The following is a 17,589-nucleotide window of genomic DNA, read 5'->3' as shown; positions in this document are numbered from 1 at the left end:
GGTGAAAGCAATTCAGCTGGCTTTGGACATTGCCGAGCGGGAAAAATGGCCGGTACTTTATCTCTACACCGATTCATGGATGGTGGCAAATGCCTTGTGGGGGTGGTTACGGCAGTGGAAGCAGAGCAATTGGCAGCGCAGAGGCAAACCTATCTGGGCTGCTGAATTGTGGCAAGATATTGCTGCCCGGGTAGAGAATCTGGTTGTGAAAGTGCGTCATGTAGATGCCCATGTACCCAAGAGCCGGGCCACTGAGGAACATCAGAACAACCAGCAAGTGGATCAGGCTGCTAAGATTGAAGTGGCCGAGGTGGATCTGGACTGGCAACATAAGGGTGAACTATTCAGAGCTCGATGGGCCCATGACTCCTCAGGCCATCAAGGAAGAGATGCCACATATAGATGGGCTCGTGAGCGAGGGGTGGATTTGACCATGGACACTATTGCACAGGTCATCCACGAGTGTGAGACATGCGCTGCAATCAAGCAAGCCAAGCGATTAAAGCCTCTTTGGTATGGAGGACGATGGCTGAAATACAAATATGGGGAGGCCTGGCAGACTGATTATATTACACTCCCACAAACCCGTCAAGGCAAGCGCCATGTGCTCACAATGGTGGAAGCAACCACAGGATGGCTGGAAACATACCCTGTGCCCCATGCCACCGCCCGGAACACCATCCTGGGCCTTGAAAAACAAGTCCTGTGGCGACATGGCACCCCAGAGAGAATTGAGTCGGACAACGGGACTCATTTCCGAAACAGCCTCATTGACACCTGGGCCAAAGAGCATGGTATTGAATGGGTCTATCACATCCCTTATCATGCACCAGCCTCTGGGAAGATAGAACGGTACAATGGACTGTTAAAAACTGCACTGAGAGCAATGGGTGGTGGGACTTTAAAAAATTGGGATACACATTTAGCAAAAGCTACCTGGCTAGTTAACACCAGGGGGTCTACCAACCGAGCTGGCCCTGCCCAATCAAAACCTCCACGTACTGTGGAGGGAGATAAAGTCCCCGTAGTGCACATGAAGAATATGTTAGGGAAGACAGTCTGGGTTAGTCCTGCCTCAGGCAAAGGCAAACCCGTCCATGGGATTGCCTTTGCTCAAGGACCTGGGTGCACTTGGTGGGTGATGCAGAAGGATGGGGAAGTTCGATGTGTACCACACGGGGACCTGATTTTGGGCGAGAATAGCCAATGAATGAAACTGTATGATGTTAATTGCTAAATGACCCTGCCACTGTACATCTCATTTCTGTAACTGCTATTGGTTGTACTATAGTAAGAATCACCCAAACTAATGACAAATGGACTCTGATGAAAAACCAAGTAAAGTGCAGCAGCGAAGGGACCAGAACTGACCTCAGCAGCTGGCGTCCAGCAACTTAATTGAGATCAACATCTTCAGCCCATGGACATGAGCCGCACCGGATACATCAGCCACAAGCCCCAAGAATACAGCATGCGACAGTCCAGTTCCACACACGCCATCTTGCATGCCCTGAGGGACTGTTCCAACAGATGGAGCTCGAAGTCATGGACTAAATGAACTTAACGGACATTTTAGAGGGATGGCCCACAGACTAAGGACATTACGCCTGTATGGAGATATACATATGTGTGTATATATGTGTCAGGGGAAACTGATAGTATTTAATTGGAAACTGTAGGATCTGGGCATGGCATGAAATGGTATGGAATAAGGGGTGGATGATGTCCTGGGTCTGGCGGGGATAGGGTTAATTCTCCCCAGGACCTAGCAGGGACACAGGTATTCCATCCCATGTGAGCCATGCCCAGGGGGTAACAGGAGCTAGCCGGGGAAGGGGAGGGGCAGGAAGTCGGGGGTGCAGAGAGAGGAAGTCATCCCCCCCAGGGGAGCGGAGCGGTCGGGGGGGGGGGCGGCTTCCCAGGTGCGGTCGGCAAGCGGTGGTATCGTACTTGTGGTTGTATATTCCTCTGTCGGTGTTATTGTTGTTGTTGTTTCTTGCTCCCCTTGCTGTTCTGTTAAATTGCCTTTGTCTCAACCCACGAGTTTTTGCCTTTTTCTTGCGATTCTCCCCTCCTGGCCGCGCTGGCCGGGGGGGGGGCCGATCTGAGCAAGTGGCTGCCACGTGGTCCTTTGTTGCCGTCTGAGGCTAAACCACGACAGCACCGCAGATGCGAAAGCAGTGCTGCCCAGGGGTGCTGACAGCTCTGCGAGTTCCCCCATGTGCTCTGCTTTGCCCAAGTTTCAGTTAGTCTCTTCCTTTGCATGTTATATATATGTTTTGCCCCTAAGTGGGTGCCCACTAGCAGCAATGTATGCATGGACTCCTCCAAGACAATTGGTTTGGGCTTTTGGAGCTGGACATGGCCCTTGGGCTCCTGGGGGGTGGCTCAGGGGCAGCAGGCAGGTGGGATATGCTGGCATTGGAGGAGTGGATTTGTTTGATGGTGCTGTTGGAGGAGGTGCACACTGTAGTGTGTGGATGTGAGAATTAACAGACTGCGCTCATCTTGCAGAGCTGCTGGGAAGCTGTGTTGGTGCATGGGTGTGCACACAGGTGAAATTGGTAGGACTGAGGGTGGCTTGGTAGAGACACCTGCAGGGGCCACCATGGGTGTGTGTGGGCTGCAGCCTGCAAGCTACAAACAAGTTAAAATTGTGTGGCTTTCAGGGAGTTCAACAAAACAGGTTTTTATAAATACATCAACAATAAAAAGAGAGCCAGGGAGAATCTCCATCCCTTACTGGATGCTGGTGGGGGAACATGGCAACCAAGGACGAGGAGAAGGCTGAGATCCTTAATGCCTTCTTTGCCTCTATCTTTAATAGTCAGCCCAGCTACCCCAAGGGTGTTCAGCCTCCTGGGCTGGAAGATAAGGATAGAGAGCAGAACAACCCCCCCATAATCCAGGAGGAAGAAGTTAATGATCTGCTTCTGCACCTGGACATGCATAAGTCTATGGGGCCAGATGGGATTCACCCAAGGGTACTCAGGGAGCTGGCGGGAGAGCTCACCAAGCCTCTCTCCATTATCTATCAACAATCCTGGTCAACAGGAGAGGTACCAGATGACTGGAGGGTGGCCAATGTGACGCCCATCTACAAGAAGGGCTGGAAGGAGGATCTGGGGAACTACAGGCCTGTCAGTCTGACCTCAGTACCGGGAAAGATCATGGAGAGGATCATCTTGAGTGAGCTCTCACAGCAAGTGCAGGGCAGCCGAGGGATCAGGGCCAGCCAGCATGGGTTTATGAAAGGGAGGTCCTGCTTAACCAACTTGATCTCTTTCTATGACCATGTGACCCGTCCTCTCGATGCGGGGAAGGCTGTGGACGTTGTCTACCTGGACTTTGGTAATGCCTTTGACACCGTCCCCCACAGCGTTCTCCTGGAGAAGCTGGCAAATCGTGGCATAGACAAGTGTATGCCAGCAGGAGCAGGGAAGTCATCGTGCCTCTGTACTCGGCACTGGTGAGGCCTCACCTTGAGTACTGTGTTCAGTTTTGGGCCCCTCACTACAGGAAAGACATTGAAGTGCTGGAGCGTGTCCAGAGGAGAGCCACCAAGCTGGTGAGGGGTCTGGAGAACAAGTCCTATGAGGAGAGGCTGAGGGAACTGGGCATGTTTAGTTTGGAGAAGAGGAGGCTGAGGGGAGACCTCATTGCCCTCTACAGCTACCTGAAAGGAAACTGTAGAGAGGCAGGGGTTGGCCTCTTCTCCCAAGGGAATAACGACAGGACCAGAGGAAATGGTATGAAGCTGCGGCAAGGGAGGTTTAGATTAGATATTAGGAAGAATTACTTTACTGAAAGAGTGGTCAAGCACTGGAACAGCCTGCCCAGGGAGGTGGTGGAGTCACCATCCCTGGAGGTATTTAAGAAATGTGTAGACATGGCTCTTCAGGGCATGCTCTAGTGCCCGGGATTGTTGGTTTGTGGTGGGGTCTTGTGTGTGAGATTGTGGGTGTGGGGTTTAGTTGGTGGGTGCTTTTTTTTTTTTTGTTTTGTTTTGTTTGTTTTTGTGTGTTGTGGGGTTTTTTTTTGTTTGTTTGTTTTTAATGTGGTTGGACTCGATGATCTCAAAGGTCCCTTCCAACCACTAAGATTCTGTGATTTTGTACTCTTCACTGGGTAAAAAACTGGCTGGATGGCCGTGCCCAGAGAGTTGTGATTAATGGGGTGAAATCTTGTTGGTGGCTGGTCACCAGTGGTGTCCCTCAGGGCTCAGTTTTGGGGCCAGTCTTTATTGATGATCTGGATGAGGGGATTGAGTGCACCCTCAGTAAGTTTGCAGATGACACCAAACTAGGTGGGAGTGTTGATCTGCTTGAGGGTTGGAAGGCTCTACAGAGGGACCTGGACAGGTTGGACCAATGGGCCAAGGCCAATGGCATGAGGTTTAATAAGGCCAAGTTCTGGGTCCTGCATTTCGGTCACAACGACCCCAGGCAATGCTATAGGCTTGGGGAAGAGTGGCTGGAAAGATGATTAGGGGCCTGGAGCATCTCTCGTATGAGGAGAGGCTGAGGGACTTGGGTCTTTTTAGTCTAGAAAAGAGTAGACTGAGGGGGGATCTGATCAATGCTTATAAATACTTAAAGGGAGGGTGTCAAGAGGATGGAGACGGTCTTTTTTCAGTGGTGCCCAGGGACAGGAGAAGAGGAAATGGGCACAAACTTGAATATAAGAAGTTCCACCTAAACACGAGGAGGAACTTCTTTACTTTGAGGGTGGCAGAGCACTGGAATAGGCTGCCCAGGGAGGTGGTGGAGTCTCCTTCTCTGGAGACATTCAGACCCCGCCTGGATATGTTCCTGTGCAACCTGCTCTAGGTGGACCTGCTTTGGCAGGGAGGTTGGACTAGGTGATCTCCAGAGGTCCCTTCCAACCCCATGTGATTATGTGAAGAGTGGCTGGAAAGCTGCCCAGCAGAAAAGGACCTCGGGGTGATGTTTATAAGCATTGATAAGATCCCCTCTCCGTCTTCTCTTCTCCAGGCTAAACAGACCCAGGTGTCTCAGCCTTTCCTCATAAGAGTGGTGCTCCATTCCCTTGATCATCTTCGTAGCCTTCCACTGGACTCTTTCCAGTAGTTCCCTGTCCTTCTTGAACTGGGGAGCCCAGAACTGGACACAGTACTCCAGATGCAGCCTTACCAGGGCAGAATAGAGGGGGAGGATAGCCTCTCTCGACCTGCTGGCCATGCTCTTCTTAATGCAGCCCAGGAGACCACTGGCCTTCTTGGCCACAAGAGCATGTTGCTGCCTCATGGTCAACTTGATGTCCACCAGGACTCCCAGGTCCCTCTCTGCAGAGCTGCTTTCCAGCAGGTCAGTCCCTAACCTGTACTGGTGCATGGGATTATTCCTCCCTAGGTGCAGGACCCTACACTTGCCTTTGTTGAACTTCATTAGGTTCCTCACTGCCTAACTCGAGCCTGTCCAGGTCTCACTGAATGGCAGCACAGCCTTCTGGTGTGTCAGCCACCCCTCCCAGTTTTGTGTCATCAGCAAACTTGCTGAGGGTACACTGTCCCTTCATCCAGGTCATTGATGAATATATTGAAGAGGACTGGACCCATTACTGACCCCTGAGGAACACCACTAGTTACAGGCCTCCAACTAGGCTTTGCTCCACTGATCACAACCCTCTGAGCTCTGTCTTTCAGCCAGTTTTCAATCCACCTCACTGTCCATTCATCTAACCCATACTTCCTAAGCTTACCTATGAGGATGCTGGGGGAAGCTGTGTCAAAAGCCTTGCTGAAGTCAAGGTAGACAATATCCACTGCTCTCCCCTCATCAACCCAGCAAGTCATGCCATCATAGAAGGCTATCAGATAGGTCAGGCATGATTTCCCCTTCATGATTCCATGTTGACCACTCCCGATAACCTTCTTTTCCTTCTACATGCTTAGAGATGACATCCAGGATGAGCTGTTCCATCACCTTTGCAGGGATGGAGGTGAGGCTGACTAGCCTGTAGTTTCCTGGATCCTCCATCTTGCTGTTTTTGAAGACTGCTGTGACATTAACTTTCCTCCAGTCCTCAGGCACCTCTCCTGTTCTCCATGGCCTTTCAAAGATGATGGAGAGAGGCTTCGCAATAACATCTGTCACCTCCCTCAGCACTTGTGGGTGCATCCCATCAGGGCCCATGGATCTGTGCATGTCAAGTTTGCGTAAATCATCTCTAACCTGATCCTCAACCAAGTGAAAGTCTTCTTTTTCCAGGCTGTTATGGTTTGAGAGAACCCATAACAATCTATTGTCGTTAGACAATTACTCTATCACGCAATGACCCCTCCCCACCTGGAAAGGGGAATAGGGGAACACAAAGAAACACAAGGGTTGAAATGTAAATAGATTTAATAGACTAAGACTAAATAATTAACATTAATACTAAAGAACCAGTATTAATCCCAATACTGATATAAGATATACAGGAATTATACTCAGCCAACTATATCAGTAGGAAGCTGTGCACTCCCAGCAGTGGACAGCAAGTATCGGACACTGCGAGCGCAATGGCTTCAGGAGGAAGGGAAGGCCTCAGGGTTCTGGCATCGGGGCAATGAGTTGTCTGGACCACTGCCATCAGGGAGAGAGCCCGCTACGCAGCAAACTTTTCTAATTTATATTGAATGTGACGTTCATGGTATGAAATAATCCTGTTGGCCAGCCTGGGTCAAATGCCCAGGCCTTGCTCCTCCTTGTCCCTGCCCCTGGCAAGGCTCAAAAACACTAACCTTGAATCCCACGGAGCCTGGCTGGCTATAAAATAAATATTTTCACAAATTCAGACACTAGAGTCTTCTAAAAGTGCAATTTTCCCCAGCATTAGAAGAAAAGTTAGTCCTGTGTCTCTCAACCCAGGACACAGGCTCTCTCTCTTACCTCCGGGGTCTAGGGTTTCTGACGGCCGGCCTTAGCAGTAAAAACTGAAGCAAAGAAGGCATTCAGTAGCTCTGCCTTCTCTGCATCCTCCGTCACCAGGGCACCCACCTCATTCAGCAGTGGGCCCACATTTTCCTTAGTCTTCCTTATGCTGCTGATATACTTGAAGAAGCCCTTCTTATTGTCCTTGGCATCCCTTGCCAGGTTTAATTCCAAGTGGGCCCTAGCCTTCCTTGTTGCATCCCTGCATAGTCTGATAATGTTCCTGACCCCTGAGTGGCCAGTCCCTTTTTCCACATTCTGTAAACTTCCTTCTTCCATCTGAGTTTTTCCAGAAGCTCCCTGCTCATCCATGCAGGTTTCCTGCCTCCTTTGCCTGATTTCTTGCTCCTAGGGATGCACTGGTCTTGAGCTTGGAGGAAGTGGTTCTTGAATATTAACCAGCTCTCTTGCACCCCACTTCCTTCTAGAGCCTTAGCCCATGGGATTCCTCCAAGTAGGTCTTTGAAGAGGCCAAATTCAGCTCTCCTGAAGTCCAGGGTTGTAATGCTCTTTATTGCCCTGCTTCTTCCATGCAGGATCCTGAACTCCACCATCTTGTGGTCACTGCAACTGAGACTGCCCCCAACCTTCACATCCCCAACCAGTCCTTCTTTTGTTCGTCAGCACAAGGTCCAGCAGAGCACCTCTCCTCGTTGCTTCCTCCACCACCTCTGTCAAGAAGTTATCATCAATGCTCTGCAGAAACCTCTGGGACTGTGCGTGCGTGCCTGGCTGTGTTGCCTTTCCAGCAAATGCCAGGGTAGTTGAAGTCCCCCATGAGAACTAGGGCCTGTGACTGTGAGACTATTTCCAGTTGTCTGTAGAAAGCCTCATCGACTTCCTCTTCCTGATCAGGTGGCCTGTAAAATGATGATTTGTGTTAAATACCAGGCAATTAATTTTAGGTGAATTACCAATTGATTGAATGCCCACAAGAAATGGATATCAGAATACAATTTCAGGGGGCTTCCCTCATTGTTTGGGACATTTAATGTTGTATCAGCCTAGAAGGGAGACAAACAAGCCTTTGTGGAATGCACCTCAGGAAACATTCCCACCCATGGGAGACTCTCAGAAGAGTCTTAGTGTGGCTTTTACATGGTATTTTTTTTTACTTACCACTCAGTTTTCTGTTCATTTTTCACTTGTACACTGACTGTCCCGTTAGAGCATCCGCTAGTGGATCAAATCTGAGCCAGTTTACAGTTTATGGCCAGGAATCATATTCTATTTATCACTTTTTTTTTTTTTTTAAACCCTTTTCTTCCTACCTCTATCTGCATTTCTCAGTGCAGGGATTAAAATAACTTCGGGAAATTTTTTCCATCTGTTAATTGATCGTTTATGTTTCCTTTTTAGGCCGCATTCACCAAGCTATGGTAACATCCCTAAATGGAGATAATGAAAGCGTAACTGTTGAATGGATTGAAAATGGAGATACTAAAGGGAAAGAGGTAAACCTAGTTATTTTAGAACATTTCTCTTTTAAAAAATGTGTATTCTACGTGAATATTACTTTGGAATTTGCACTGGAAACAAAGAAAAAATATCAGGTCCCATGGGAGCTAATGAAATCCATCCACGGGTCCTGAGGAAACTGGCGGATGAAGTTGCTAAGCAGCTTTCCATTATATTTGAAAAGTCATGGCAGTCTGGTGAAGTTCCTGCTGACTGTATGTCGTGGTTTTGACCAGATTGACCAATCAGAGCGACAGATGGCCCCTCCCTCCCCCTTCTAAGGAAAAGAGAGGAGAGGAAGAGATAAAAGAGATTTATGAGTTTAGAAAAAACTAAACTACTTTAATAAAAACATTAATAAATAATGAAATAATAAATAATTTTTAAAAAAGGGGGGAAAAAAAAAGTATACAGTATATACAAAACTGTATCAAGCTCCCAGGATGATGATCACGTCACCAGCAGGCACAGGGGAAAGTCCCAGGCTGGACTCGGTGATGGACAGGAGCTGGATTCCGGATCTGGAGTCAGGATTGCTCGGATCGGGATCAAAGGCAGACGAACAGACAGGGTCCTCCTCAGACGTCGGCCATTGAAGGAAGAGAGATGACCCTTTGATCCCTCAGCTTTTATACTGAGCATGATGTAGATGGGATGGAATACCCTGTTGGTCAGTTTTGGGTCACCTGTCCTGTCCGCTCCTCCCTACAGGTGTGACCCCTCTACGCTTTTCCGCTTCCAACCCTCCAATGGGGCAAATAACAAATTTACCTGACCTTGGTTGTTATAGCAATAAGTATAAGCAAGGGCCTCTCTGCATACCATTCCTTGGTATTATCAGGTCTTATCACTGAGAGCGAGCAGATTCTGAACAATATGCTGTTAATTTCAGAGTTCAGTTAGTTAGAAGAGGCCCAGCTAAAAAGGTAAAATTACTGAACAGGAAATTAGTTCTGTTTTACCTCAAACCAGGACACTGTAGAAGGGGAAACATAACCCCCATTTTCAAAAAGGGAAAAAAGGAAGACCTGGGGAACTACAGGCCGGTCAGTCTCACCTCTGTGCCCGGCAAGATCATGGAGCAGATCCTCCTGGAATCTCTGCTAAGGCACATGGAAAATAAGGAGGTGATTTGTGACAGCCAACATGGCTTCACCAAGGGCAAGACATGCCTGACAAATTTGGTTACCTTCTACAATGGGGTTACAGTGTTGGTAGATAAGGGGAGAGAACAGACGTCATTTACCTGGACTTATGCAAAGTGTTTGACACTGTCCCGCATGACATCCTGGTCTCTAAATTGGAAAGTCATGGGTTCGATGGATGGACCACTCGGTGGATAAGGAACTGGCTAGATAGATAGCTGCACTCAAAGGGTTGCAGTCAACAGCTCAATGTCCAAGTGGAAACCAGTGATGAGTGGCATTCCTTAGGGATTGGTACTGGGACCGGTACTCATTAATATCCGTGTTGGAGACATGGACAGTGGGATTGAGTGCACCCTCGGCAAGTTGTGGAACCAAGCAGTGTGGAGTGGTTGACATGCTGGAGGGAAGGGATCCCATCCAGAGGGACCGGGACAGGCTTGAGAGGTCTGCCCATGCAAACCTCATGAAGTTCAACGAGGCCAAGTGCAAGGTCCTGCCCCTGGGTGATGGCAATCCCAAGCACAAATACAGGTTGGGAGGAGAATGGCTAGAGAGCAGCCCTGAGGAGAAGGACTTGGGAGTATTGGTTGATGAAAAGCTCAACATGAGCTGGCGATGTATGCTTGCAGCCCAGAAAGCCAACTGCATCCTGGGCTGCATCAAAAGAAGCATAGCCAGCAGGTCAATGGAGGTGATTCTGCCCCTCTATTCTGCTCTGGTGAGACCCCACCTGGAGTACTGCATCCAGCTCTGGAGCCCTCAGCACAGGAAGGATATGGACCTGTTGGAGCAGGTCCAGCGGAGGGCCACGAAGATGATCAGAGGGCTGGAGCACCTCTCCTCTGAGGACAGGCTGAGAGAGTTGGGGTTGTTCATCCTGGAGAAGAAAAAGGCTCCAGGGAGACCTTATAGCAGCCTTCCAGTACCTGAAGGGGACTCTTTATTAGGGAGTTTAGCGATAGGAAAAAACAACAACAATACACCAGACAAGGGAAGCCCCAGCCCCCTTTCTGCCCCCTCCCCCGGCCCGTTCATGGCTACAGATTGGGCGTGTCACATGGTATGGAATACCTGTGTCCCCTGCCAGATCCTGGGGAAAACTAACCCTATCCCCACCGGAACTAGGACATTACCCACCCCTTATTCTATACCATCTACGTCATGCACAGATCTTACACTTTCCAATTAATTGCCAACAGTTTTCCCTGTCTTTGATATATGTATATATATGTGTGTACATATATATTTATACAGATATAATGTCCTTAGTCTGTGGGCCATCACTCTAAAAATGTCCCTTGAGTTCATTTAATCCGTGGCTTTGGGCTCCATCTGTTAGAGCAGTCTCTCAGGTCAGGCAAGATGGTGTGTGATGCTGGATTGTTGCATGCTGTATTTTTGGAGCTTGCGGCTGGTGTATCCGGTGCGGCTCATGCCCACGGTCCATGGTTGGAGACGTTGATCTCGATGCAGTTGCTGGGCACCAGCTGCTGGGGTCAGTTCTGATCCCATCACCGCTGCACTCTACTCGGTTTTTCATCAAAGTCCATCTATCATTAGTTTGGGTGATGCTTACTGCAGTACAACTGATAGCAGTTATAGTAGTGAGGACATACAGTGGCAGGGTCATTTAGCAATTAACATCATACAGTTTCATTCATTGGCTATTCTCACCCAAAATCAGATCCCCATGAGGTACACATGGGACTTCCCCATGCTTCCGCATCACCCACCAAGTGCACCCAGGTCCTTGAGCAAAAGCAATCCCACGGACGGGTTTGCCTTTGCCTGAGGCAGGACTAACCCAGACTGTCTTCCCTAACATATTCTTCATGTGCACTATGGAGACTTTGTCCACTTCTACAGTACGTGGAAGTTTTGATTGGGCAGGGCCAGCTCGGTTGGTAGATCCCCTGGTGTTAACTAGCCGGGTAGCTTTTGCTAAATGTCTATCCCAATGTTTTAAGGTTCCACCACCCATTGCTCTCAGTGCAGTTTTTAACAGTCCATTGTACCGTTCTATCTTCCTAGAGGCTGGTGCGTGATAGGGAATGTGATATATCCACTCAATGCCATGCTCTTTGGCCCAGGTGTCAATGAGGTTGTTTCAGAAATGAGTCCCGTTGTCCGACTCAATTCTCTCTGGGGTGCCATGTCGCCACAGGACTTGTTTTTCAAGGCCCAGGATGGTGTTCCGGGCGGTGGCATGGGGCACAGGGTATGTTTCTAAGCCATCCCGTGGTTGCTTCCACCATTGTGAGCACATGGCGCTTGCCTTGACGGGTTTGTGGGAGTGTGATATAATCAGTCTGCCAGACCTCCCCATATTTGTATTTCAGCCATCGTCCTCCATACCAAAGAGGCTTTAATCGCTTGGCTTGCTTGATTGCAGCACATGTCTCATATTCATGGATGACCTGTGCAATAGTGTCCATGGTCAAATCCACCCCTCGCTCACGAGCCCATCTATATGTGGCATCTCTTCCTTGATGGCCTGAGGAGTCATGGGCCCATCGAGCTCTGAATAGTTCACCCTTATGTTGCCAGTCCAGATCCACCTCGGCCACTTCAATCTTAGCAGCCTGATCCACTTGCTGGTTGTTCTGATGTTCCTCAGTGGCCTGGCTCTTGGGTACATGGGCATCTACATGATGTACTTTCACAACTAGATTCTCTATTGAGGCAGCAATATTTTGGCACAATGGGGCAGCCCAGATAGGTTTGCCTCTGCACTGCCAATTGCTCTGCTTCCACTGCTGTAGCCACCCCTGCAGAGTATTTGCCACCATCCATGAATCAGTATAGATGTAAAGTACTGGCCATTTTTCTCACTTGGCAATGTCTAAGGCCAGCTGGATGGCTTTCACCTCTGCAAACTGGTTCAATTCGCCTTGTCCTTCAGCAGCTTCTGCAACTTGCCTTGTAGTACTGCTGTGTAGTACTCCATACATCAGCCTTCCACTTTCGATGCTTTCCCACAATCCGGCAGGACCCATCAGTGAACAGGGCATATCTCTTCTCATTTTCTGGTAGTTTATTATACGGTGGAGCCTCTTTCACACACTTCACCTCCTCCTCTGGCAATATTCTGAAATCCTTGCCTTCTGGCCAGTCCATGATCACTTCCAGAATTCCTGGGCGACTGGGGTTTCCCATTCGAGTCTGCTATGTGATCAGTGCAGTCCACTTACTCCATGTAGCATCAGTTGCATGATGTGTGGCAGGGACACTTTCTTTGAACATCTAGCCCAGCCCCGGCAGTAGAGGTGCTAAGAAGAGCTGTGCTTCTGTACCAACCACTTCTGAAGCAGCTTGAACCCCTTCGTATATTGCCAATGTGTCTTTACCAGTTGCAATATAGAGGGCTTTGGATCCTCTGTATCCCCGACTCCAAAACCCTAGGGGTGGACCTGAAGGCATCCATCTTGCCATTTGATTCTTAAAAACTGGAGCTCCTGCACAGGTCCCTTGACCTTACTTCATTTTATGGCAAAACCAGCTTTCAGAAGGATTCGAACTATTTTCTTCCCTTTCTCAAAAACTTCCCCTTCTGTGGTGCCCCAGTACGACAATGTTGTCAATGTATTGCAGATGTTCTGGAGCTTCACTCTGTTCCAGTGCAGTCTGGATCAGTCCATGGCAAATAGTAGGGCTGTGTTTCCACCCCTGGGGCAGTTGATTCCAGGTGTATTGGACTCTGCTCGAAGGGAAAGCTAACTGTGGCCTGCACTCTGCTGCCAATGGAATAGAGAAGAATGCATTAGCAATATCAGTTGTGGCATATGACTTGGCTGCCTTTGACGCCAGTTCGTATTGAAGTTCTAGCATGACTGGCACAGCAGCGCTCAGCAGTGGCATGACTTCATTCAGGCCACGATAGTCCACAGTTAGCCTCCATTACATTTTCGCAGTGGCGAAATGGGACTGTTAAAGGGTGAGCGAATCTTGCTGATCAGTCCTTGAATCTCTAATTGACAAATCAGCTTATGGATGAGAATCAGAGAGTCTCAGTTAGGGAGGTATTGCCACCGATGCACCGTTGTGGTAGCGATCGGCACCTGTTGTTCTTCAACCCTCAACAACCCCACAACAGAAGGGTCCTCCAAGAGACCAGGCAAGGGAGACAACTGTTTAGCTTCTTCCGCCTCCAAGGCAGCTATGCCAAAAGCCCACTGGTACCCTTTTGGGTCCTTAAAATACCCTCTCCTGAGATAATCTATACCAAGGATGCATGGAGCATCTGGGCCAGTCACAATGGGATGCTTTTGCCACTCATTCCCAGTTAAGCTCACTTCAGCTTCCAGTATAGTCGGCTCTTGGGATCCCCCTGTCACTCCAGAAATACAAATGGCTTCTGTCCCTCTATAGCTTGATGGTATTAGGGTACACTGTGCACCTGTGTCCACTGGATCCTTATACTCCTGTGGGTCTGATGTGCCAGGCCATCGAATCCACACTGTCCAATAAACCCGGTTGTCCCTTTCCCCCACCTGGCTGGAGGCAGGGCCCTCTAATCCTGGTCATAGTATCCGTTACACACATCTTGCAGAAATGACTTGGAAGTTCCTTCAAGAGGATCAGAAGTAAGATCAGGCCTTCTATTCTGTCTGGGGAACTGCCCGCTGGAAACTATGGCAGCACTTTTCCTGGGGAGATCCGCTTTTGTGGTTGTTCTTCCTTGGAATTCCTGTACCCGTGCCCGTAGGATTGAAGTAGGTTGTCCATCCCACTTCCTCATGTCTTCTCTGTGGTCATGCAAGTAGAACCACAGGGTGCCTCGTGGTGTCTACCCTCTGTATTCTGTCTGTTGAGTAGAGAGACGCCTGCTCCTAATAGCTGAGATACTGGCCCGTACAGTTGGGGAGTAGGACATATTCTCTTCAAGTTGCTGGACTTTCTGGGACAGTTTCTCCACAGCTGAGATGAGGGGGGAAGAGAGACTTTCTTCATATTGCCGGAGTCGGGCAGCCACCTCTTCCATCGTTGGTCCCTTTTCGCCTTTCCGTTCCATTCCTGCCAATGAGTTGGCATATGACAATGGTGTGCTCTGTACAAACTTCTGCCACATGGGCCTTGTACATTGGACCTCATCAGGATCTGCGGGTAACTGTGCGCTGTCCAGGTCATAATAAATCAGATCCAGCAGATCCAGAGAGGTGATTCTGCCACTTTACTCTGCTCTGGTGAGACCTCACCTGGAGTACTGTGTGCAGGTCTGGAGCCCTCAATATAGAAAGGACATGGACCTGATGGAGCGGGTCCAGAGGAGGGCCACCAAAATGATCAGGGGGCTGGAGCACCTCTGCTATGAGGACAGGCTGAGGGAGCTGGGGTTGTTTAGCTTGGAGAAAAGGAGGCTCCGGGGAGACCTAATAGCGGCCTTCCAGTACCTGAAAGGGGCCTACAGGAAGGCTGGGGAGAGTCTGTTTACAAAGGCCTGCAGTGACAGGACGAGGGGCAATGGTTTTAAGTTGGAGAAGGGGAGATTTAGATTGGATATTAGGAAAAAGTTCTTTACCATGAGGGTGGTAGAACACTGGAACAGGTTGCCCAGGGAGGTGGTTGAGGCCCCTTCCCTGGAGATATTCAAGGTGAAGCCTGACAAGGCCCCGGGCAACCCGGTCTAGTTGGGGGTGTCCCTGCTGACTGTGGGAAGGTCGGACTAGATGACCTTTGGAGGTCCCTTCCGGCCTGGACCAATCTATTAATCTCCCGCACGGCTAATTCTCTTAGGTATTGGGTACCTCTTTCCATGGTTGTCCACTTGCTCAGATGACATACAACATCTTCACTGAAGGGGTGCCTTTCCCTCACGCCTGACAGGAGTCGCCTCCAGAGGCTGAGGGTTTGTGTCTTTTTTCCAATCGCCTTGTCAATGCCCCCTTCCCTAGACAGGGATCCCAGCTGCCTGGCTTCCCTACCCTCCTGTTCCAAGCTACTGGCCCCATTATCCCAGCATTGGAGTATCCAGGTGATGATGTGCTCATCTGGAAGTTGGCTGAAATCCTTTGTCATATCCCGCAGCTCGCTCAGGGATAGGGATTGGGTCATTATCTCTGCTTCTGCCTCTTCTTTCTGTTCTCGTGATGGCCCTGGTTCATTGTCATCCCTTACCAAGCGAACTGATTTCTTGGTATATTTCTTCCTCTGTATAGGGGCAACTGATACGGGCACGGGTTGGTTTTCTGGTCCAGCTGCAGTGCTTGCCACCGGGGTTGGAGTAGCGTCTGTTGGCCTGCTTTCCATCTCTTTCCCCTGAGTGTGCTGCATAATATGGAGCAGTGTCTAGTAGATACTGGCCAAGGCCCAGCACAGTGCAGTGAGTTGTGCCTCTCTGAAATAGCCACAGCATTTTCCTTTCAAATCTTCTATCACTTTATCAGGGTCCTGTAGTTGTTCGGAGGCGAAGTCCCAAACCATTGGAGGTGAGAAGCTCTCTAGATACCTGCCCATATTCTCCCACATGCCATGCCATCCATGACTCTCCAGCCTCGGGGCAGATCTCTGGGTGGTAGTCTTAAATAGTTGTTTGACCCTAAACAAGACCTGGAACACATTCAGGAGACCTAACAATAGGACCAGGCTGGTCTGAGCATCCCAGAGGTATTCAAAATTCTCAGAAGCTGTCATACCTCACCTGAAGGAGAAAATGGAGGTAACAGAGCTGGGGAAAGTATCCCCCCGTTTCCCCCATAGATTGGGTGTGATTATTAATAATTTCTGAGAGATGGCACCCGAGGTATGGGCAGGACAGCAGTACCACATAAACACCCCTCATAACTGCCTGAACAGTGATGCTATCATATCATAAGTTGATATTACACAGGACAGCAAAATTATAATCCTGATCCCTCTCCCAGAGGTGATAAACAGTATTGCAGGGAGTATATAAACCATATAGGAATTTACATAACACAGCCCCTAGAACAAACAAAGCAACATTGTGACCAGCAAGTATTTAACTAATATAATAAATGCACACAAAAAAATTATTTTAACAAGCTCTGGTTGGATTTTTCGTTATCTCCACCCTGCGAGCCCCACATTGGGCGCCTAAAAGGACTATCGTGGTTTAGCCTCAGACCCAGCCACTCTCTCAGCACCCCCTCCCCCGCCCCACCCTGAGCCATGGGGGAGAATCAGAAGAAAAAGGCAAAACTTGTGGGTTCTGACAAAGGCAGTTTAAGAGAACAGCAAAGGGAACAGAAAAACAACAACACTGATACAGGAATGTTTGAACACCGTTGTGGTATCTCCGCTCACCAGCTGGACCCCGGGGAGCCCCAGTCCAATCCAAGCTAGCTGCAAGCTGACTTCCTGCTCCCATCCCCACCAGTTCCCTGGCTCTAGACTGGGCCTGGCCTCACATGGTATGGAATAGCTGTGTTCTGTCCCAGATCCTTTGGAAAATTAACCCTATCCCCACCGAAACCAGGACAACGGGAGATTTAGATTAGATGTTAGGAAGAAATTCTTTACTGTGAGGGTGGTGAGGCACTGGAACAGGTTGCCCAGAGAAGTTGTGGATGCCCCATCCCTGGAAGTATTCAAGGCCAGGCTGGATGGGGCTTTGAGTAACCTGGACTAGTGGGAGGTGTCCCTGCCCACGGCATGGGTGTTGGAACTTGATGATCTTTAAGGTCCCTTCCAACTCAAACTATTCTATGATTCTTTAAATCTTAATTCACTTGATGGTTCTTTGGTTACAGGCTGTTTTGAATGGGAATTATTGGGCAAATGCTGGTTTCTGTTGTATTAAATTTGACTTCCTGAGCTCTGTGTCATAGCTTTTTAATAGTGCTTTTCATCTTTTGATTTTGAACCAGATTACAAAGGCTGACCTTGTTACCCCTTTTTACAAGTGGGAAAATCAAATTTTTGAGAAGGATAATCACTTGCAATCCAGACAGGAAACTAGTGGGAGAGCTGGATTAGAATCTTTTTGTGTTTGTATTATTGAGGGATTGAACTGCTAGTTTGTTTTTTTTATTTGTTTATTTTTGTTAATAAGTTTCCAGCCTTGCTTTCTTTAAGAAACCGTGTCTCTG

The 17,589-nt window shown here is 48.9% G+C and overlaps 1 protein-coding gene across 3 annotated transcripts in view; it reads left to right on the top strand.

The window, feature by feature from the left end:
* LOC141476736 (kinesin-like protein KIF2A) overlaps positions 1-17,589 on the top strand; it is a 115,103-nt gene that overhangs the window by 43,025 nt on the left and 54,489 nt on the right. For all 3 annotated transcript variants that reach the window (XM_074165543.1, XM_074165542.1, XM_074165541.1), the window contains exon 2: positions 8,295-8,389. In XM_074165543.1, the coding sequence (XP_074021644.1) occupies positions 8,295-8,389 (95 nt within the window). The remainder of the gene's footprint in view (positions 1-8,294; positions 8,390-17,589) is intronic.

This window comes from Numenius arquata, chromosome W (assembly GCF_964106895.1).
Source record: "Numenius arquata chromosome W, bNumArq3.hap1.1, whole genome shotgun sequence".
NCBI classification, from domain to species: Eukaryota; Metazoa; Chordata; class Aves; order Charadriiformes; family Scolopacidae; genus Numenius; species Numenius arquata.
This window is presented reverse-complemented; position numbering and strand designations above follow the sequence as displayed.